Source organism: Numida meleagris, chromosome 9 (genome assembly GCF_002078875.1).
Source record: "Numida meleagris isolate 19003 breed g44 Domestic line chromosome 9, NumMel1.0, whole genome shotgun sequence".
NCBI classification, from domain to species: domain Eukaryota; kingdom Metazoa; phylum Chordata; class Aves; order Galliformes; family Numididae; genus Numida; species Numida meleagris.
Genome location: NC_034417.1, coordinates 3,316,297 through 3,338,560, shown reverse-complemented (window position 1 = coordinate 3,338,560; position 22,264 = coordinate 3,316,297). Strand labels below are relative to the sequence as shown.

Below are 22,264 nucleotides of genomic sequence, written 5' to 3'. Positions count from 1 at the left end.
TCCCTCCTGAGCGCACTGGTGACTTTCTAAGTAGTGTTAACGTGTGCAGTATTTTCCCTTTTCCTTCTGATGTGCTTCTCCTGGCACGCAGTGAGAGGTAAAACCGTCAGAGCACGCCTGGGGGATGCAGCCAGGGAGGTCGAGTCATGGTGGAGGATTGCGCTGTCTGTAACGGAGCTTCTGAATGCTGGGAGGGCTTTCAAATTCAGAAACAAAACCAAAACAGAACAAAGCCTAAAAGGCGGAACAAGCTGCAGCTCTGCTGTGAGAGAGAAGTACTGAGTGCAGAACCCACGGCCCCCGATTTCTAGCGCTGTGAAAAAGAGAAGCTGCTTGTTCTTGTGACGTTGGATCAGGCTTACCCAAGTGTTACACCCTGATGTGTTCATAGGTCAGAGAAGTGGGCTGCAAGGCACGAGTGATTGCACTTCAGATCCTCCTGGTCTGTGGTACAACTTCACTTTGTCACGGCTTTCTCAGAGTTTAGAATGACTCTTCTGGCAGAAATATTTCATAGAAAACTCTATATTAAATACTCTTGGTTACAGATCAGAGGTAGCACGTAACAGGGCCGTGCCTCAGGGCACACTCTGCAGTATGCGTACCTTAACACGATTAACTCAGGTGTTGAAAATAGTCTTACAATAGAATGCATACTATGAAAAGCATGTGTAGCGATGAGGAAGCTCTCTGCTGCCTTAGTGACAACTGATGGCAGATGGAATCGCTGTGTTAGGACACTGGGATGATTATCTGTTGTCCATCCCCTGCAAGATTTGGTTTTATAGTAAGTAACATATTTTAATTGCTTCCCAACAGTTCAGCCTTCACATCAGACAGACACAGGAAAAGAAAACTACTGGAAAACTCATCTCTGAACAGCAAGTTACTAAAAGTAAATGTAAGTGTAACAGAGCTGATACTGAGTTTTGCTAAACATCTCAAGGTTTATAGCTGGCCTGGATTTAAAGTACTTAACCAGTTACCAGCTCCGACCTGGTGTACACTGCCTTTCTCATCTCCCCACCACGCTGAGGAGAATCCCCTTCTCACTAAAGAATGTCTGAACTCTGCTGCACTTCTGCTGGCCTACACTTCGAGCTTCTCTGTGTTTCTCGAGCTCAGTGAAATGGAAAGCAGCTAGTACCCCCTGAGATTAAAACAGCTAGAAAGGTTTTATTTCCATTTCACTTTATTTTGAGCAGACAGGGCATTTTATTTGTTCCTTCTATAGTGCAAAGGACAGGTGCTCTGCCTTTGTCTAAAGGGGGATAGGAGAGTAGTTATGAGGAAACAGTAGAAAGCTTTAAAACTGTTAAGAAGCAGTTGGTGAAACTTGCTTTCCAAAGCAGCTGTGGAATATTCTGAAGACTGTACTCCATCTCACGTTCCACCTTCCTGACGGTTTGATTTCACATCTGCAGAACAGCACCCAGGAGAGCACAGTGCAGCCCTGGCTGAAAAGCTGCGTAGTATTTTCCAGTCAAAGAATGCCCCAAACCAAACGCCTGTTTCTAGTGGCTGGAGTTGAGGGATCTTCTCATCCTCGTAATTTCTTGCAGATTTCAGGCAGGGGGAAAGGAGAGTGACTCGGCTCTGTGCAACTGCCTTGTTTTCACCCCTCACCAGGGGGAACATAGAGCAGAGCGATGTCTCCTTAGCCCTTGGGCCTGCAGGATAGCAGTGAATTCCAGTGGAGCTGAAGTAATGGCTGTCTTCAGCTATGAGAAATAATTGTCTGACTGGGAAGTGAAGAAGTTCTGAGTATGAATGGAAATAAGAGGGGAGGGGTGGAAGCAAAGCAGTCAGTCACTGCCTTGCGAAGTCTTTGGGTTTAGCTACTTTGAAAAAGCACTGCCAGGGTTGCTTTGGCTTTGAAACTGCATTTTTCAAACACAGTAGTTAATTATTGTTAAAATTTGTGTTGATATAACAGCAACAGCTCTGTTGGCAGAATGTGGGTGAGCAGGGATGTATGTTTCTTTAACCTAACCATCCTCACTTCCAGGGAAGCACCACTGCCCTCTGTGCCACAGGCCTTCGCAACCTGGGGAACACGTGTTTCATGAACGCAATCCTTCAGTCGCTCAGGTACTTCCTCTCCATCAGTCAGGGCTGAGCTTGGCGGAGTCAAAGCACAAACTTGCATTCCATTACTGGGACTGCTGTAGCAGCGGGTAGAATCAGTAGGTAGGAGAAGACCTTGCATTAATTTCCTTAGCAGCTGCAGCTTTGTTTTTTTAGGGAGTGCCTTCCAATAACTTGGTCTATCGCAGTACTCCTTTGTCAAAGCAGAGCCAAAACGTAGTTGTTTCAGGTATTTGGGATGATGGTGGTATTTACAGATTCATTCACTCATTTACAGAAGATAAGTATTTGTTACAGTTTTTCTTGTATCGTGGAAGAAAATATTTGAAAAACCTGTTCCTGTTGCCATCATTTATCATTGCTATGTGAAGTTCTGTTCATGAATTTCAAATAACGGACTCCAGAATACCTAACCTTCCCTTTTTTCTCTGCCTTTTAAGGATTTCATTCATTTTTCCTTTTTCTCCAGTAACATTCAGCAGTTTTGCTGTTACTTCAAAGAGCTGCCTGCTGTGGAGCTGAGGAATGGGAAGACAGCAGGCAGGAGAACTTACCATACCAGGAGCCAGGGAGATAACAATGTGTAAGCTGAGTCTTCCTTGTTATCACTGAACGTTAACGAAAACAGCAAATGTTCAACTCACAGAGCTGCTATACACTTCCAGTGTTACAGAGCCATAGAAAAATGATCCCTAGAGGATCAGAGTCATAGAAAAATAGTTGGCTGCACAAGAAAAAGAAACTGACACTTGCAGTGGGCTCGTGTTAGCCTCCTCCTGCAGGGGGAGGCAGTCAAATACATCAGGAAGTGCTGGAGTGCAGCTGCCTGTAGAGGTAAGGTTAGGAAGTGCTAGTTTCTCTAGTCCAGACATTGCATGACTTAATTCCATGTCAAGTACTGTGATGTGGATGTGCCATTCAGAGCCTGTGACTTGTTTAAGCAAGTGTTGAAGTGACTATGTTAGTAGACTTTACAACGTAATGGTGAAGGATACATGGATTTCTATGCAAGTCCTTACTATCTGAAATGTAATTTTCCTACCTGTCCTCATCTGATGTTATGGGTACTGGAATGGATTTATACTCAGTCATTAAATCTTAACCAAGGTAATGCCTGATACTTGTACCATTGAGCTAGTAAACCCTCAGGAGTTGTAACACAAACCCATGTTCATCACGAGCTTTTACTTTCTTTCCAGTTCATTGGTGGAAGAATTCCGAAAGACACTTTGTGCTCTATGGCAAGGAAGCCAAACTGCATTTAGTCCAGAATCCTTATTTTATGTTGTTTGGAAAATTATGCCAAATTTTAGGTAAGTTTTGTAAAATAAGAACATATTCTTTATTGTAATCTTGTACTGCTGTTGTCCTGATCTCAAACTTGCTCGATCTGGGAGATGGAGAGTGCAAACTTCTGGTATGCCCACAAATATGCCTGGAAAAAAAATCTTTACTTACGTTTAGTTTTGTGTTTATCAGTAGACCTTTTTCCTTCACCCTCTGACCACACGCTGCACGTAGCACTGTTGGAGATGGCAGATATCTCAAGTGCTAAAACATTTAGTAAGAATAGTGAGACTCTTTGTGCCTCGTGGCAAGGAAGCAAAACTGCATTTAGATCAGGGTCGTGTTCCAAGCTTGCTCCAGTAAGAAATGTGATGTAGTCACATCTAAAATGCACAGGCCTGAATGCAAATGTACTGGGTAAAACTTCCTTGATTCTCTGAAAGCACAGTTACCATCATTAGTTGGATGTGAAATGAGAGCTGTAATAAAAATAGGCATTTTGTGCCCACAGTGACCAAAAAAAAAAAAGACAATAAAAAGGAAAAATGGTTACTCAAGTAAATTGAAGTATCATTCCTCTCCAAGGTCTCCCTGTCCTGGCCCCTGAACCTCTTTCAAAGGAGCACTGAAACCTGTTAGGATATATTGTGATGAAGGTAAGTTGCTCCGTGTTCTCAGGTAGTAAAGATACTGTTATCTGTTACACCTCTAGCAGTGCTGAAAAGATGCTGTGAACACGTATGAGTAACCCAAATAACAAAAGTGGTTTGATTCTGTTCTTCACACTGCCTAGTGTGTTTCAGTTGGCTTAAGAGAATCAAGGAAGTTTATTACCAGTAGTTTCAAGCAGTGACCAAAACGCCATCTGTAATGTCTGACTAGTTTTCCTACTACAGTCTTCACTATAATTCCTGCTAGGCTAAGCAAGAAACAATTTAAGTTCCTCAAGCAAATTTTCAGCACTGTGGATTCTATGAGAGTTTTTTTTAAGTGTTTTAATATTGTCTTGGGGTCTTAAAATCATTTTCCCTCTATTCCCGTTTAGCTGGGAACGTGTACATGATTAACTGATGAGAAATCACATGGAGAGTAGTGTCAGCTGGTCAGCAAATCCCTGCTCCCACATGGTCCAGTGAGAAAGCTTGTTCAGTGCTTAACTGTACCTTGTAAAAAGGCAGTGGTGTTCTAGATAGAAAGGAGGAGGTGGACAGGCGCTTGGGAGAGGTGGCTCATTAACCAGTGAACCAGTAGCAAAGCAGCCACTTCAGCTGTTTATGAAGTAATGGGAGCAGGGAGGGAAAACATACATGGAAACTTGGTTTAATTTTTTTTTTTTAGCTTAGAGATGTTGGCTGTTAAAGGCGTGTGCCTGCCTCCAGGACTGCAGGTGCTGTTGTTCTTTGAGAAGGTTAAACAAAAAAGTGCTGCCTGGGCTCTTCATGGCCCTCTACATCATCTCATCTGTAATTTGTGTGTAGAGAATATCACATATGGTTTTTAAGACTTGTACATGACAAGCTTGGCCAAAGTGTCTCTGAGCTCAAACTGCTGCCGAAGTCCTGCTCCTTGACTGCTGTGCTAAATCTGCTGCTTTCATTCTGCCACGTGCCAAAATAGCATGCAGCTTCATGCTGAGTTGCAAGATGTGTGCTTTGTAGCCTTACTGCTGTACAAATAGCATGCTCTGTTCTCCTAGTAAACGTCCCTCTTCGTATCTTGCTGTCAGTAGGAAAAGGGATGTCAGCAGTGGGCTTGAAATGAGTTGCTTCAGGTGGCTGGAGATCAGGGACATTACACAAGCTGTCAGAGAAGCTGTGCGCTGTAGCTGAAGGACATTCGTCCATATCGTCACAGTCTCTTCAAGACCTGCATCCAGACTTAAGCTTTTTATTGAACATAAAGAATCTTTCATCTATAAATAACTTGTATGCCAGCTAGATCTCGTGCATCAGGACCATGGCCAGCAGCATGGAGTGATTCCAAGGGATCAAATGCGCTATATTCAGAGTTCTTTTATGAGGAAGTTACTGTTGGGAAGGCGTCGGAAGCAAAGTAAATCCCATAACTGTAATCTTCAGCTGTTTATGATGTTTTTTCCATCCAGCGGGAGATACCTGTATTAAATAGGCTCCTTCGTCCTAATTGTTTTGGTGTTTACATCCTTGCTGAGAGGTGCGTGTGGGAAACCAAGCGCTGAGAGCAAGATCCTTGTTTCAGTGAGGAGGGGAACAAGCGGGCGAGCAAGCAACTGAAACCACAAAGCAAGGCGTGGGCTGCGTGGCCGGGGAAGAGCACGTGGTTGTTCCAACGTGACACAGCACCAGCACTTTGGGTGGTGTCCGTGAATGGCTCCAGTTCTGAGACGTCAATACGCTGACCGTGATTTAGGTTCAGAGCAGAGTGCTGGCTGAAGCCAGTTGTCTGGGTTGTAACAGTTCTGCAGAAGCTCTTCCATTACAAAATTTAAGTTATCTTAGACGTTTCTTAGGGGAGCTGCACAGCGGCAGTGCTGTGGGGGGGCGGCCTGTGTGGGCACCAGGGAACCTTTCTGAGGGCTGCCCTTTGCTACAAAGTGCACATGGCTCTTTCAATCCTGCTCAGTATTACTGAGAAAACATATGTTCTCTCGAGTGACGTGCTCTCTCCTGCAGTAACGCAGCCCGTACTGTTGGTGACCATGTTGTTTCCTTTCCACTCAAGGGGATACCAGCAACAGGATGCCCACGAGTTCATGCGTTACCTTTTGGACCATCTACACTTGGAACTCCAGGGTGGCTTTAATGGTGTTTCACGTTCAGTAATTTTGCAAGAAAATTCTAGCCTGACTGCGAGCAGCAAATGTTGCATGTAAGAAATGTTCTCAAACTAATTTCTTCAATACCTTGGTGCCTTTGTATAGGTCTGTGTGGTGGAGCTGAAAGTTCAGGTGCGTGTCTCCTTGTTTAAGCTGTCCTTAGCAAATGTGTAACATCACAATTCTGAAGGTGCAGGGGTGTGGACTATGATCCTATGGGATGTTCTTCCTTTCAGAAGGAAGCACGGCCCTCAGATAAGTACTTTTTCCCAGGTATGAGCATACAGAGTAAGTTGTAAACAGTTCTTTCTCTGAAAGAGAAGAACTGAGTATTTCCTATTCTGTATGCATATAGAATTATTTCTCCCATTCAATCATCTCATCTTTTTTTAGGGTGATAGAGAGCTTGAAAAACAGAGGGGCAAAAAGACTACCATGTACTTGTAGGCTTCAACTGTCAGCAGAGCTTGTAGGTGAGAGAGAAATCAGAGCAGCTTCTGTTTGACTTGAGGCAGTTTTCCTGCAGCCAATCTCTGTTTGGTTTATCACCTGACACAGTTAAAGCTGCTGGTTTGGGTTTTTTTTTCTTCCTGGCGATGTTGATTTTTCATGTTAGTGTGCATCCTGAACAGGCACCGATCTGTGCATTTTGCACACCTCTCTTAAAATACTGCTCTTCCTGAATTCTGCCCGGGTGTGCTTTTTTCTCAGATTAAAACTATCACAGGGAGAAAGCATTTTGATTTGCTTCAGGAAGGAATGTTAGGTCAGTTCAGTCCTTGGATTCCCTGTGCAGGAGTTGAGTGAATTTTCCCCTCCTGCACTGAAGAGGACAAGGACAGCTCCCTAACCCACTCCCCCAAAAATAAGTGTCTAAAAATGCTCTTAGAATTGAAGAGTGTGTAGAAAGTCAACCAGTTTTGTGTGCAGGATGTGCATAAACTTGTCTGACCCCAGGAGAGTTTCTACTTTGCTGAGATACGCAGTGTAACTCTGTTCTGAGCGTGACTGTTCTGATGCACGGAGAGGTGGAATCTGGCAGCAGCGAGCTGCCTTCTGTCAAGGGCACGCTGCGCTCATACGTGCTTCAGTGGTTACGGTACAAGGATGCTGTGAATACTCTCTTCTCAAGGGCCTGTTCATTTGGGCAGCCATTTCCTTCTGCTTTACGGTTAATACCAGCTCTGCTTGTTAAGTTAGAGGTGGACCACTGATATGGAACATGGGTTTTTGCAAGCTTGCAGCATCAGAACTGCAAGCACAAACGAGCAAGTTAATTTGAAATTGTATAATATAACTTAAAATGGCTTGTTCTTGTTGGACCATACGGTCATTACCTAATCTGCTCAAAAGATTCAGTAAGAGACTGAATGGAAGTGTAGAGGATGATGATGCTGGTAAATATTGCTTGGCGTATCTTAACGCAACGTAAGCTGTCTTTGGAAGCAAAATGGGAGAAATGTAGAAACTTGATTTAAAGGAGTCAGCATTACTTGCTGCAGAGAAGGGTGAAGATTCAAAACAAAATGGTTGACCTACCTAAGAGGGAAGAATTTTTGTTTAAAATTGTTCAGAAACAGCCTCAGTCACAGGGGACGTCTTTTTGTGAGAATCAGCTCTGCACAATACAAAGGGAGTCAGCCAGACCTTCAGCACTAAGATACTCAGCATCAGTGCAAAGTGTGTGCGGGTCGGTTCATGGTTGCTGTTGGTACAAGATAAGGTATTACAGCAACAGATAGATAGATAGATAGATAAATACTTGCAGTAGGCAGTTCCGGGATGGATGAAAGCCCTGTGAATGAACAGTCACCGTTTGTTACACATGGACCAAACTTTTCTGTGTAGCAGCAATGAGTGCTATACCGATTGCATGAGGTGTTACAAATGAAGCCCCGACCAGATTTCTGACTTTACTTCTCTATTGTGGTTTGCCTAGAAATGGAGCCTCTACTGTTGTCACAGCGATTTTTGGGGGCATTCTTCAGAATGAAGTCAACTGCTTAATATGTGGGACAGAATCTAGAAAATTCGACCCATTCCTAGGTAAGGTGCCTCTCGTCTTCAAAAAAAAAAATAGAGGAGTGGGTGATAAAAGGTAGGAAAAAAGGAGATCTGAAACTTGATCTATTTCGATGCCGTACGACTGAACCAGAGGTTTAGCCTGAAAAGATTAAGCACTGTTTTATTGTGCTGTAACGCTTTTTCTTTATGCTTGTTTTTCTAGACCTTTCACTAGATATTCCAAGTCAGTTCAGAAACAAACGTACTAAAAATCAAGAAAATGGACCAATGTGCACACTACGAGGTAAGAGTGCCTGGATAATGAGCTCCTTAACGAGAATCAGAGCATACACTCGCTTAATTCAGGAGCCAGGCTTTCAGCCAGGGTAGGACTTGGTGGCACACGCCTTCTGATTTTATCAGATGTTGCAGTAGAAGAAGATGCAAAAACAATGCACCACGTGTCTTCCCCACTGCTGTGTATTGATGTGCTGGGGCTGAGAGGTGCTTTGGTTTTAGATGCGCAGCTCAGCTAAATACCGAGAAACATACCAGCAGTGCTTTCTTCATGGTCAGAGCATTTACGATCTCGTCCAGTTTTTCCAACCCATGTTTGTGTACATCGATGTACAGTGGCTGCACTGCTAAGGCACTGTGCTTACAAGCACATTTGGTGAACGTGCCCCTCGTGCACAGTAAGGCTGACTCTTGTGAATCTCTGCTTTTTAAACAATGTAAATACAGTCCTGTAAAGTTGGGCAGAGGTGCTGTTATTGACCTTGTTTTAAAGGATGTTAGTTTTTACATGTTTGTAAACGTACCTGCTGCAAACTGCAAAATGCTAAGTTAAAAAAAAAAACACATTTTGTTTTTTTCCTATACTCATCCTGTACTTAAGACCAAATGATTTCCAGAAGTTGAACATTTGTTATTGGAAAGTAATGTAATTTCTTCTGAAAATAAACTGTTGTGCTGAATGGTGGAAGGAATCTTGTTTGAAAGAGGGAGAGTTTGTTTTTCCTCTGGAACTGCTTCTAGCTGTCTGTATTGAAAGGAGCAAGGAACACTGCATGTCAGAACACGCTGATGTACGGCAGCTGCGGAATTTTGGTGCACAGCTGTAGATTACTAGAATGACTGCAACACGGGCACAGCTTTATGTTGCTGAATTTGCTGTATTTTATGTTACAAAGAAAGATCATTTGCTGTAATCTTGGTTATAGGTTTGTGTGTGGTTTTTGTTTCTAGATTGTCTTCGCAGTTTTACAGACCTGGAGGAACTTGATGAGACAGAGCTGTACATGTGTCATAAATGCAAAAAGAAACAGAAGTCCACCAAAAAATTCTGGATTCAGAAACTACCAAAGGTTTGTATAAACATGAGAAGTAATAGCATGGCAGTGTGTCGAAGGAAATGGCTGCTCAGCTGTTCCTAGACCAACACCTAACCCTCCCAGATATGTGCCAGTAAGTTCAGCCAGTTCTTTTAATGGATCTGTTTTATTTTATTAATCCCATAGGTGCTATGCTTACACTTGAAACGATTTCACTGGACAGCATATCTAAGAAACAAGGTTGATACTTATGTTGAGTTTCCCTTACGAGGCCTAGACATGAAATGCTACCTGCTAGAGGTATGGAGACTCTGAGAAACCTCCTAGAGACATTTATTCCACCATGTATGTATGCCTTTGTTACAAATTACATTAGGTATCACTGAAATCTGAAGTGTTTTTTTTTATCTGCAGCCTGAAAACAGTGGCCCAGAAAGCTGTCTCTATGACCTTGCAGCTGTTGTTGTGCATCACGGTTCGGGGTGAGTACACGGGGTAGAGCAGAGATCTCCCCAATGAATTACATGCTTATTTAAGGCTTTTCTGCTCCTAGTGAACGTCTGTATATATCACCGGTGGAAACATGCAGTAATTGACAAGCTTATGTGGAACTAAGTTGAAATAATGTCAGACAGATAAATGTATGTAGTAGTTCCTGTGAGTTCCCATTGGCAGTCTCTAGGGGTTATCACTAGAGTGAAGGAATGAAAAGCACTAAAACTAACACTGTGAATAAAGGGTCCCTCCAGAAGTTAGTGCTTCATCGTGACATTCTTAGTATCAGGGAAAGATATTTTTCTCTTCGGTTTGAAAGGCACATGTGCATTTAGGCCATAGTGTGTGTGTGTGTTTGGAACAAGTGTAGATGTAAGAGTGGCACAGTGGAAGCAATTACTCTGTATTCACCTTCTCTCCTACAGGAGCGAACCTCAAAGTAAGTGAATGCTAACAGGCCACAAAGCTGAGTAGTACTCATATTTTGAAGTGGAATTGCTGGGTATGGATTGTTTAGGTTTGATTTTCTCTGTTTCCCAACCCTGGATGGAACTGTTGAGAATAACTGTAGTAGTGACAAAACAACTGTTTGTCCAGGGAAAAAGTTTTAGTTATAGCAAATCACTCTTTGGCTGTATCAATCAAATCCTTTTTGATATCTAAATTTAATGTAAATATACTAAACAAAGTTTTGTCTACAGAGCCACTCTCTTTGCTTGAAGTAGAGGGTGGGCTACCTGAAAGACAAGATACTAAAGGCAGCCTTCATAGCACCACGCTGCATCTGACCAGTGCTTTGAAGTCCAAGGAAAACTACAGAGCTGGTCGTGGCTAGAAAAGAACGAGAGAGTTGGAACTACTGCATGTGTGTTACAGCAACACACACAAGTGAAAGTGGGCCTTATCCTGAGTGGCAGGGAATGAAAACAGAATGTTTAATTGTTAGATTCAAAACGTGGCTCCAAAGCTTGGGTCTGTTTAAAATGCTCTAGGACTGACTTACTGAGTATTCTAGCATTTGTTTTGCTGTGGGTGCTTTTGATTAAATTTAGACGTTTCTCTAGACCTCAATAGGCAAGATACGGAAAAACAGAGCACAGTACAATTTTTATAGCTAATGCTTGACTCTCCTGTAGGCAAATATGGAAGTTCTGTGTTGCAGGAAGCCTTGCTTGCACAAAAACAGTGGCATGCTAGGAAGTTCTTCTTATTTAAAAACCCACATTTAACACAACACGAAACCTTAATTCTGAGGACTTGGAGCTCCACAAATGAAGACGGGAAGAATCTTACCAACTACTGTAGAGCTGTCAGTTCCTTTCTTCCTTCGGTTCCTGGAAGTCTCTTAGTCCATGACTGCCTAACAGAAAACGCGTCAGGTAACGAGGTGATCTGTCTCTTTCTGATTGTCCTTTCTCTCTTCCCCCCGCCTTGCTGACAGCGTTGGATCTGGACATTACACTGCGTATGCAGCTCACGAAGGTCGTTGGTTCCATTTCAACGACAGTACTGTAACTCTGACCGACGAGGAGACTGTGGTAAAGGCAAAGGCCTACATCCTCTTCTATGTGGAACGGCAAGCCAAATCTGGATCAGATAAACTTTAATACCTCCTTTTAATTCTCACTTATCAAGTCCACAGGACGAAACATTTCCATTTTTCCATAAATACTTGATCCAAGACTATTAATTTCATTGTGCACTTTTCAATTTCCTCTTGTGGGTTTTAGTTTCGTCATGTCCGTGGTAGCATTTGACTTACTGAACTTGGACACAAACTAACTTTTTTTAGTTATACCAGAAAACCTCAGCAGATTTTGATTTGCTGCTTTAGTTGTGATAACTCAATTTTTATATATATATAGTTTCATGAAATACCTAGTTATTTGACTTTTTTTATATTAATGTTTCCAGTTCTCACTTTCTAAAGGCACATTTACATCAGAGAGAAGCTTTCTGTTCTCCTTACAAGCAAGACAAATGTGCTTATGATCACAAAGAGCAATATAACTCTGGATTGCTCTCACAGCTGTTCTATAGATCAAGGAATTGATTGCACGTAATATTTTATCTCGTGCAAGAAAGTAAGCTGTGACCTCTGACCAATCTTTGTCTGCAGAAGAGATGAGATGCGGCATCATTAAGTAGACCAGGTAATTGCTGCTATAGCTGCTATATTGGTGTGTATTCAGGCTGCTGAATTTCATGAATTGTTGTAAATAAACAGTTGGTTCGATTGTATCTATACTGCAGATTAATTCAAGTATTCTTCACGTATGCTCTTCTCTCCCCTAAAACTTTTAAAAAGTTACCTTAAAATATATACATCTAAATTGTCTTTAAGATTTATTTTACTTTTTTTTTTTCTAAATCAGACTTGAATTGTTAAGAGTTGTGTCTTTTTTTTAGACTGTAATCCTGAACTTTGATCATGAATGCTTACTTGCTTTAAAACTCGGACACTTGCAGGCAGTGGGACCCCAGCTCTCTTTCCAGCTGGTGACTGGGAGCACAGCCCCTAACTCGGGGTTCTGAGAGCAGCCCGAGGTCTGACTATCTTCTGTCCACCCCAGTGCCTATAGTTCACTTGAGACTGAAAGGAAGTGGACAGAGTTTGAGACGCTTGGTGTGAATTTTATCAGTTCAAATACAAACTAAAGGGAAAACAGCCTGATGTGTAATCCAGAACCACTTGTTGACTGGAGCAGATTCGGGTAAGCTGTAGTATTCATTCATTAGCCTGGTGTGGGATCTTTATTTTCAGTCTCAAGCTTTACACTGAAGGCACGATACAAACTGTAAGACCTGACTATGTCATGGAGAAACAGAGCTGGTCGAAGTTCTCAGCTCTGCTCCTCTTCCACATAGCGCAAGTCAGATCATCTCTGCTAGTGAGATTTAAATAAGGTGGACAGTAAAAACTACATTGCAAAATCCAGGAATTCAGGAAACACCTGAAATCTGACAAATGTTCCATTTCAGTGCTTTCCTTGCACGCCACCCTTTCAAGTTATCCCCTCCTGCCCAGCAGCTAACTGGACAGTCCTGCCATCTCAAAAGCCTGGTGGTAAGAATAGCGGTTCACTTCATGCAGAGCATGGTGTCAGTAAAATATACTAGCCTGAAAGCACCCAAGAACTGAAGTTTAACATGCGAGTACTCTTCATTTAATGCTTCTAAAAAGACATAGTATGCAGTAAAAATTTCCCCACAAATTGTACTATATAGCTCAACCTAGTGCATGTGGGTAAGCTCCCATTTCCTTGCTGTGGGTTACCTTGTAGTTGTGCACTGACAAAATATAAATAGAAATCACAATCAGGTGAGTTCCTTTTAAATGTCAGTCTTAGGGTTTTTTCAGATCATCTTAAACTAGGAGAGATTGACTTACTTAATACAAAGCTGCAGAAAATGTTCTACGTTGCTAATTGTGTATGAATATGCGAACTGAACATTAGTTAAAACCTACTGTGATTATCTGATACCTTACTGAGACTGACTATATATATATATTAAAATATATATATAAATGTCTCTTCAAGCTGAACAATAAATAGAACTCTTAACTGTTTAAATTCTAGATAGCTCGTTACTTCCCATTTCTCAGTTTCACGCAGCCAGAATTTGCTCTGCTCCCAGGAGATGGATGGTGACATCTGCCAGGGTTCACTGTCGTGTGGGACGTGAAATATTTCTTACATTTAAACCCTGGAGAGCAGCCCTGCTGCTCCCGGCAGGGGTGCTGAGTCAATTCTATCTATGTCTGCATGCTACCTGGCTTGCATTGCTTTAGCATTTTAGTTTGGGGAATACGAATCTTAAACTGCCAACTAGCTGTGGGCTAGAAACAGTTTAACTTGCAGGAGGCAGGTGTATGCAGCGTTCTTGCAAACTAGTGATGTAAATGTGCCTTTCTGTAATTGTAAGAACTTACTTACTTAAATTAAATTTGTAATCTTCAGCGCCATTCACTTACTTGTTTTAAGCAGCTTCTATTTCTGTTAATTTCTGGGGTCAGACCAATTTCTAACGTAAGCATTTACTTCTTTCAGTAACATTTTCGCTATAACATTAAGGTCTTGGGCAACGGTATCCAGCATGGTCCATGTCCTGATGTGGCCATGGGAACACAGTGCAATCACGTCGGCCTTGTTCTTGCAGCATGTGGTGATACGGACTTAGCCATATGCTCTCCTGGAACAAGGACATTGTAAACCCTTTCCTAATTTAACTTTCTCCCACTGCAAAACCAGATGGACAGTCTGAACAGTTTGTTGTGGCAACACAAGTATTTCTCTTCCTGGTGGAGAACTTTGCTTATCCACTGTATTCTATTCAGTGTGGTGTCAGAAGAAGAAAAAACAAGTAAGCACTGAACCAGTAACCTATACTGCACCTGGCCTAGTATTACATTTTTAACCTTACTTGTATAGCCTATATTTATCTACTAGCTTGTGGGAGGGGAGGGATCTCATTTCATTTAAGCCAAATGTGTCTACTTACTGTTCATCATAGTACACGCTAACAGGTAAGAATTTGTCTTGCTTGGGACTGCTCTGCAAGCAGCAACTGCTCTCTGCAGTTCAGAGACTTGCATATTTTTCACCAGAATTTGTCTGATCAAGGGTTATCCTTTTTTGTTAGTCACTGTTTAGCCATGTATACAACTGGAGATGTGATCTGTGTAAAACAGAGCTGCAGAATGCCCAGCTCTCAGAATGCTTCTGCTCTAGGGTGTTGCATAGTGAGCTGTGAAGTGCAGCATTATGCAAAATGCTACAGCATGGACAGAGCTCCTTCTCATTGTGTGATCAGAAGGGGCATTTCCAGGTGTTAACAGCTGTGTGAGATGAGTTTAAAACTTCTAGGGATGGGGGACAATGAACGTGTTTCAAAAGCAGAAGACCATTTATAAGGATTTTGCTAAAGCAGTGGAAAGCATAACACTTGGTGTTCAGCAGCTTCCCCTGTGTTTCATTGTGTCTGTGTCTTACTGATGAGGTAATCGGCACCTTGAAAATTGATTCCAGTGTGCTTTAGGATATCCTCAAGTACTGTAGTGCCATAGCTGTAATTGTTTACCATTAAAATTGTGTGTAATTTTCAGTGAGGATCACTGACTGTGCTCATCTTGTGTGTTTTTGGAGCATTTCCAGGATGAACGTGAATTATGTCTTATCTCATTCACACAGTGTTGATGGAAGACGTGCCATTAAAGTGTCTTTTTTCCTTAGGCAATGAAACTCCTCTTGTCCTTCTACAAGTTTACAGAGTACCATTAGTGTTCATCAGTTTGAATGGGGATGGCAGAGTTGCTTCTGAGGAAAACAGAATTGAGAACATTTAATTGCTCTCACTGTTTAACACCTCTGTCAGAACCTGGTATTTCAACCCGAAGAGGACCCAGCTGTAGCAGGTCTTGTCATACAACAGCTGTTATGTTCAGTCAGACCAGAGCACGTGCCCTCTGTGTGCTTTGAGTCCGTCCCAGCAATGGTGACCTTAGAATTTGAGTTTGTTTGCTTATGTTTTTCCTTAAAATAATATTTCTTTGTTTATTACAACTCTTGAGTTGCCTCAACTCTTTAAACCTTTTGAGAAAAGTGAAGGTAAGTTCTGAAAACAAGGTAGGGAGAGACTGTGAGTTTGAAAAGGTAGGAGGAGGACACAGAGCAATTGCCAGCATCCCACATAAGCCGCTATTTTCCAGTGACTGGCTTACCTGGAATGTGACATCATCTACTCTTGTCTCTTCTGTGGCTTCCTAAAGTCTTGATGCTACTGGCCAGAGCCAGTTTCTGAGCATGGGAAGGAAGCAGGACTACCCTTCTAATTTCAGGAAAAATACTTAATGACAGAGGATATGAAACCAGAAGGACAGGCAGTCGTTAAGCACAATTTAGCATTTACAGAAGAAAATTACTAACTTTAAAGAACTGCATTGATCCATACTAGTTATTTTCTTTGAGCCGCTGTGGCTAAGGAGTATGCATTACTCATGCACAGAGCAGAAGTAACAAAATTGCTGCAGACTGAAACAGATTTTCCCTCGTTTTTTCAGAGTTCAGTTTCAAACTGCCATTTCAGACTAAAACGTAGAAGATGAACTTTGCTCCCCTTCACTGCTGTCATACTGAGACAAATACAATTAAAATATATAGGTACACAAAATTTCCCACGTCTGAAAAATGTGCAAGTTTCTGGAAAAAGAGTCCTTCAGAGGCTGTTTTGCTCTGCATGCTTACAAATTAGTTAATAATATAATGATGAGCATGAGCCATCAAACTCTTTTTCTCTTTCACAAACACGAGAAGTCACGGGGCAAGTCATTATTGCTTGTAATTCTAACCCCCCAGCTGCTGTTAGCTAAAGTTCCTCAAACTAGCCTCTTAAATTGCAGCATGACAGTCCTTGAACAGGAGGCAAAAGTGCAGCCTTAGACTAATTAATAAAAAAGGATAAAATTATCATATGCTGTAAAAACTAACTTCGGAACGTGAGAGGCTGGCAGAGCTACCCCTTACAGCAGCACCCACCCCCCGCCTCTTCCCATTCATTAACACAGCACAAGCTCTTTGCTAAGTAACAGGCCTGCCTAAAAATAAATTAAAAAAAAAAATCCCTTATAAGGAAGCATTTTGTGAAAGTGAACTCCTGTTTTCTACAAGCCCATTCCATTCCCTTGAAGGAACAGAACAACAGTTTCAAGCATGCATCATCCTTATCCTTTCTCCATTCTTAACTTCTGCACCAGTTGCTGGCCAAAAATAAACAGCATTCCAGCACCATATATGAGCAGCAGCCTGCTGGTGATCCCGACCCCTTCCCGCACTGCCCTCATTCCAGGGCCAGGAGCCTGTCAGCTCCCTAGCACGCTGCTGCGAAGCGCTATGCATATAACACAGCTGAATCGGGAATGCCTCTTACATCTCTTTTCTTTTCTGGACAAAAACAGCAGGAAAAGTTTAGCAAAAACATGTCACAAATTGCTAGAAGTGTTTCAAGATCCTATGCTTTGGTCTTTATTGAACTTTAACTCTCCAGTGGAACTACAGAAGCATAACTTTCTCCTGGGACCTGCTTTAAAATACTTATCCATCTGCTGGTATTCAGAGAGAGTCAAGGTGTGTAACATTGAGGACTGGCTGAAAAACAGTTTCCAGAAAGACATCTGTAGCAGGCATGAAAACACTGTCACTGATTTTTTACTAGAAGTTGGCAACAGGTATGTGCTTTGGGTGTGGAATTCTGCATTACTGTCAAGGTTTAGCTGCTTTGAAACTACAGCGTTTAGAACTGTTGACTCGCCTCCATACCACTTACCTGACTGAAGTGGAGCAGAGAGTGAGTGCTTTGATTGTGCAGTTTTTATGTTGATTTTATAGTGGCAACAGTGCATCTTCTCATTGAATTTCCATTTTTCTCATTGAATCACATTGATTTCCTTAAGCCTATTTTTTTTTTCCTTTCATTGGAAGAATAATTAATATAGGAAAGTGCAACACTGTTTAGTGAATAGCTGCTTGACTCAGGTGAACGGTTTGGTCAATGCAAAGGATTGTCCGGGGGAGCCCCAAAGGGAAAGGCATGGTTTCACACAGTGAAGGTACTTCAGTATAAAAACAAGTACATTACTAAGTAGTATTCCTTTACTACTGACAGTTAACTGTATCTGTCTGTCTGCGGGTTTTATAAGCTACAGTAAAGTGCCACTATGGAAAAGCAGCTCTCAGAGCACATTGTTTCTTAAAACAGCTTCAGTATTACAGAGCAGCTCTAAGAAAAGAAGAGGAGCAAGCAATAAGTTAGAACCAATCCCAGTGCATTTTAGTAACAGCAAGATTGGCAGCTGCCAGTTCAGAGCTGGAATGTTTCACCTTTGTGCTGCAGCCACCAGCAGCTTATTGCCACAGCGTGCAAAGCAGAAAGCTCTGTTTGGAACTAACACTGCAAAACCACCAGCACACGAGGATAGTGACAGAATGCAGGGGGCCAGTGAGAACCAGCAACAGTGCGATCTGCAGCCAAGGGCTAAAATATGAGTTCAGAAAAGAATGCAAATTTTAAGTAGAAGATTTCAGAAGTAACTGTGACAACAGCTGATAAAATGTCTGACTAATTAGCCGCATCTGTCCCTAGGAAGGAGGGGCATGGGAGGAAATATTCCCTCAGTTTTGGGCACTGGAATGGCTTTGGGGATGCCACGCTTAACTGTTTCCACTTCTTTTGCCATCACAAATTAGAATTCTGAAAGAGGACACCAGACCACAGCTCTGGAGAAACAGTTCAACACTCCAGTGCCTTCCTCCTCTACAGAACACATACAGATGCATTAGTTGCTGTACAAAACGCAAACGTGGGCTAGCAAGGATTCCATCAAAGTTCAGCAGCTACCGCTCAGCATTAAGCACATTCGTGTCCATAAGTTAAATCTCCACTCTTAACAATGACAGTTTATATTAGTAGTGGTCCACCTCATCCATCTTAGCCTTCCCAAGTCAAATTGCTGTGTGTGCAGCATCCGTCTTAAAACAGTTGCATCGCAACAGCATTCCTAGCGCTCTGCACCAAGAAAAAAATTCAAATTAAATTAATACTGAGCACTGCTCTCATAATTCAGAGTACTTTAGTTCTGTTGATGAAACTGTAAAAGATGGGTGGGTCGGGTCCTTCCTTAACCTTTGCACATTCATTTTACTAACTGTTCACAAGCATACATGAAGAGTAAAAGGAAGATGATGCAGCTGGCATGATCTCACTATTACCTCTGCTCTAAAGGTGAAATCAAGTAGCATTTGGGGGCAGTGTTACTGTTTTTTAAGTAAAAAAAGAATATGCTGCAATGATGGCTGTCCAGCCATGGTCAAGAGCAGAGAGTCCCTTGTTTGTCCCCACTGCTGTACACCACACCTTAAACGCTGTACAGGTTTTGAGCCCAAGTTTGTAGACAAAATGCTTACTGTTGCTGCAGGCAGCAGTAGGCTGGCAGTCTTGCCCTGCTGTCTGACAAGGTCAGCATTAGCATTACTGTAATCACTTTTTCCCTCAGCAACAGAGCCTAAAGAAGTCCTGTGTTAATGCAAAGACATTAAGGTATATTGCTTAAATAGGTGCATAGCTAAACTGCTGCTCTTTGGAGAGAGCTGTAAGCAAGAAAGCAAACAACATACAGGATTGGCATGTTGGTGCACAGGCCACCTTGCAAACATGCCTGGTCAGCGCAACAGCGAGTAACCAGCCTGCACAGGCACTGTACATCATGAAAATGCTGGCTTGAAATAGGACTTCCCTGCACTTCCTCAGGTCTACACAAGCAACATAAGTTAAAAAAAAAAAAGTTTTTTTCAGTTTTCAGTGTCGTTTAACAGTAGAGTTATTACCAGTTTCAATTATTTGAATGAGTTGATGAGTAGTGTGGGGACCAAACAGCAGCACTCCCCACAAGGGAGCTGCTGGCCCTACTCAGTAAAACCAAGGAGTGACAATGCACACACAAATCCCCATAAAATCATGAGAGTGGGAGCGTCTTACTTGCCAACGCTCCAAACATGTACAAAGCTTCACTCACTTGGCCACAAGTCAATTCTGACCCGAACCCATGATCTCTGTGGGGTCTTCATTAGCTTATATATGTATCCACTTCCCCCTCTCCGCTGTGCCGACTGAGCTGCAGATGTTGACAGCAACAGAAAAAGCAAACGAGGGTAAACAGGAGTCTTGTGATGGGTAATGCTGAGCTTTAAGGCCTACAAGTGCCCCTACCTACTCATGCTTTCTTACCCCTCCCAGTGCAAGAGGAAATATTTTTCCAACTTTGATATTTTTTCATCAAGACACTGGCTTCTCCAAGCTCTGTGTATTACCTATTCTTTCCTCATCTCACCTGTAATGATTACGTTTCAGATGCCCAAACCTGCTCTCTCTGACCCTCTCAGGATGTGGCCATGTTACAGATGATTGCCTCTTGCTTCTTCTCAAGAACTGCCCAAGCCTCAAGACACTCAAACTGGAAAACTGCGCGCGGATCACTGACTGGACACTGGAAGCAGTGATCCTCTATGGGGGATCGCTGCAAACGCTCCACGTGGATTTCTGCCGGAACATAACACAGGCTGGGCTAGAGAGAGTTAAGGAAAAATGTCCTTCAGTGACACTGAGAGCAGAGAGAAGTGCTAACATGATTCCAGACAGTAAGCCAGAAAAAAAGTTGGTGTTTGAAAAATGGTCCAGAAAACTGGCTCAGCTTTAAGTTATATGGATGGTTGATTTCTACTCACCTTGCGCATAGCATTGCTTCAACTACCCATGGGTACTCTACTGCACTCTGGTTTAAGTCCAAATAAATGGCTCAATGTTTCGTAAAGGTTGCACTGGAAAAAGGCGTGAATTTTCACACCTTTTAAAGAAAAAAGGCTTCTGTTTTTGCTGTTCCTTGAAACTGGAAAAATCACGTGTTTATGTCACATAATGCAGTACCTGATTAATCAAGACTAAAAATGCGAATTGGAGAAAAGCAACAACCAGAAGACCCTTCAAATTTTCATTGTGACAACACAGATCATGTGGGCAGTACGGTACAAAAAGTAATTAAGTAAGTCTTTAAACACAGTAAAACTTTACTTACCAGCAGTGGCAATTTTTGCAGTTAAACTTCATCACTGAGTCAAAAGGGCTAAATCGCAGCCACGAATCAAATTTCCAGAACTGATCATTTGTTCACCTTTTTCTCTGGAGAACTCTACTGCTCAATAAAACGTTCTGCTCTTATCAGTCCCCTCTAAGCATGACAGATGCGTGTACCACTGCATTCCAGGGCTGAGCCAACACTTGCACTGCTAGCTCCAAAAAGAGTCTAGTCTCAGGGACTGGGTGCCCATCTCCTCTCCGCTGTAGTCTGCCTGCACGTTTAGAAGTGCCAGCCAGCTGTTGGATAGCCCAAAAGGCTAGTCTTGTAATTCCTAGGCATACGGGGCGGGGGGAATAAAACGAAAAAGTGACTGGAAATAAACAGGAGGGAGAGAAGAAATCATCCCAGGTTAAAAACAGGGGCGAAAACAAATTAAGGTTTCAAGAAGCAATAGCCTTACAAAATCACAGGAAGCATGTGTTTCTTCAAAGTATGAAGAAAGGGTAGCTGCTCCACATGCACAGTAAAAAGTACACAGCTACAAATAGTACTCATGTTCAACAAGAAAAAGAGGCTTTTCGCGTTTGAGTACTTTCCTATACATTACTTCTCCAGCACAATATTTGTGACAAAAGTTCTTCAAGCTGTTCTTCTCTATTTATGTTTCACATTTAATGCTGTAAGCATATTGTGCTCCATACCTCATTAATCTGTACAGGGACTAAACAAACACACTGTCACACACCTGTTCCTACCTCTGATACGCATTTGTTATCACTGCTGCAGTCATACACATTTCATCCAATGCTAAAAAGCAGAAGGGAAATGATGATGCTTTGAAATAGCTCACAGCCTACCCTGCTATGTCCTACTGCAGCAGCTCTGTCATTAGCAAGCCACAAGACTGAGCTGCATGCATTTTTTTTACAGTATGTATGTGCATATAAATAGCTATAGATGAGTTAAACTACAGTATATATGACTTATACTACAGAATGCAGATATAGACTGGTAATACTCCTGCTACATAAAGATGTTTGCATATGTAAAATACTCTTAAGTTGACATAGAGTTAGAATTTTCTCAGCTCATCTCCAGTGAACAGTAGAACAGTCAGTGCATTCTTTACCTTCAAATGCAATTATGCCTGAGAAGCGCTATGCAATAAGAGCGAACATGATCCCAGCCTCACTTTGATGCCTGAGCAACAGAAAAAACGCCGAACGGCAGATTAACAGGAATGCATGCACAATGCCATGACAGTGAAAACAAACAGCTGGACAAAATCAAAATAAGCACTTGGTAGATTGAATCATGGTAAGATAGAATATGCAAAGGACAAGCATCATTTAAAAAGGAAGTGCACTCAATTGTTTAATGAACATCTGTGTTTACAAACATCAACATCCCCTCTTACTTGACTCCAAATTGTCTCCAAAAATACCTTCATTATCCAAGAGCCAAAACGCACTGTCCATGCAAAACTGAATTCTCAGGTACAGTTCTATTACCTTCTGTATGTGACTGAACACACTGGCAAACTGATAAAGGATAAAGGACATAAAGGAGGTCCAGTATACAGCAATACAGTACTTTCTGTAGTGCACATATATATATATATATAATCTATGTACA

General features: G+C 42.1%; 2 protein-coding genes across 4 annotated transcripts in view; both read left to right on the top strand.

The window, feature by feature from the left end:
* USP3 (ubiquitin specific peptidase 3) overlaps window positions 1-15,112 on the top strand; it is a 38,582-nt gene extending 23,470 nt beyond the window's left edge. For all 3 annotated transcript variants that reach the window (XM_021407823.1, XM_021407822.1, XM_021407824.1), the window contains exons 5-15: window positions 820-901; window positions 2,009-2,091; window positions 2,558-2,671; window positions 3,288-3,401; window positions 6,076-6,222; window positions 8,109-8,215; window positions 8,397-8,477; window positions 9,422-9,540; window positions 9,694-9,807; window positions 9,922-9,989; window positions 11,444-15,112. In XM_021407823.1, the coding sequence (XP_021263498.1) occupies window positions 820-901; window positions 2,009-2,091; window positions 2,558-2,671; window positions 3,288-3,401; window positions 6,076-6,222; window positions 8,109-8,215; window positions 8,397-8,477; window positions 9,422-9,540; window positions 9,694-9,807; window positions 9,922-9,989; window positions 11,444-11,609 (1,195 nt within the window). In that variant the 3' untranslated portion in view covers window positions 11,610-15,112. The remainder of the gene's footprint in view (window positions 1-819; window positions 902-2,008; window positions 2,092-2,557; window positions 2,672-3,287; window positions 3,402-6,075; window positions 6,223-8,108; window positions 8,216-8,396; window positions 8,478-9,421; window positions 9,541-9,693; window positions 9,808-9,921; window positions 9,990-11,443) is intronic.
* FBXL22 (F-box and leucine rich repeat protein 22) lies at window positions 15,389-20,772 on the top strand. The gene is made up of 2 exons (XM_021407826.1): window positions 15,389-17,227; window positions 19,906-20,772. Exons 1-2 carry the CDS (start codon window positions 16,713-16,715, stop codon window positions 20,249-20,251), a joined length of 861 nt encoding a protein of 286 aa, XP_021263501.1. The 5' UTR covers window positions 15,389-16,712; the 3' UTR covers window positions 20,252-20,772.

Coding starts and splice junctions, on each gene's coding strand:
- FBXL22 (XM_021407826.1), top strand. CDS start 16,713: ATGCATCATCCTTATCCTTTCTCCATTCTTAACTTCTGCACCAGTTGC. Junction 17,228..19,905: donor TTACTAGAAGTTGGCAACAG/GTATGTGCTTTG, acceptor ATTACGTTTCAG/ATGCCCAAACCTGCTCTCTC.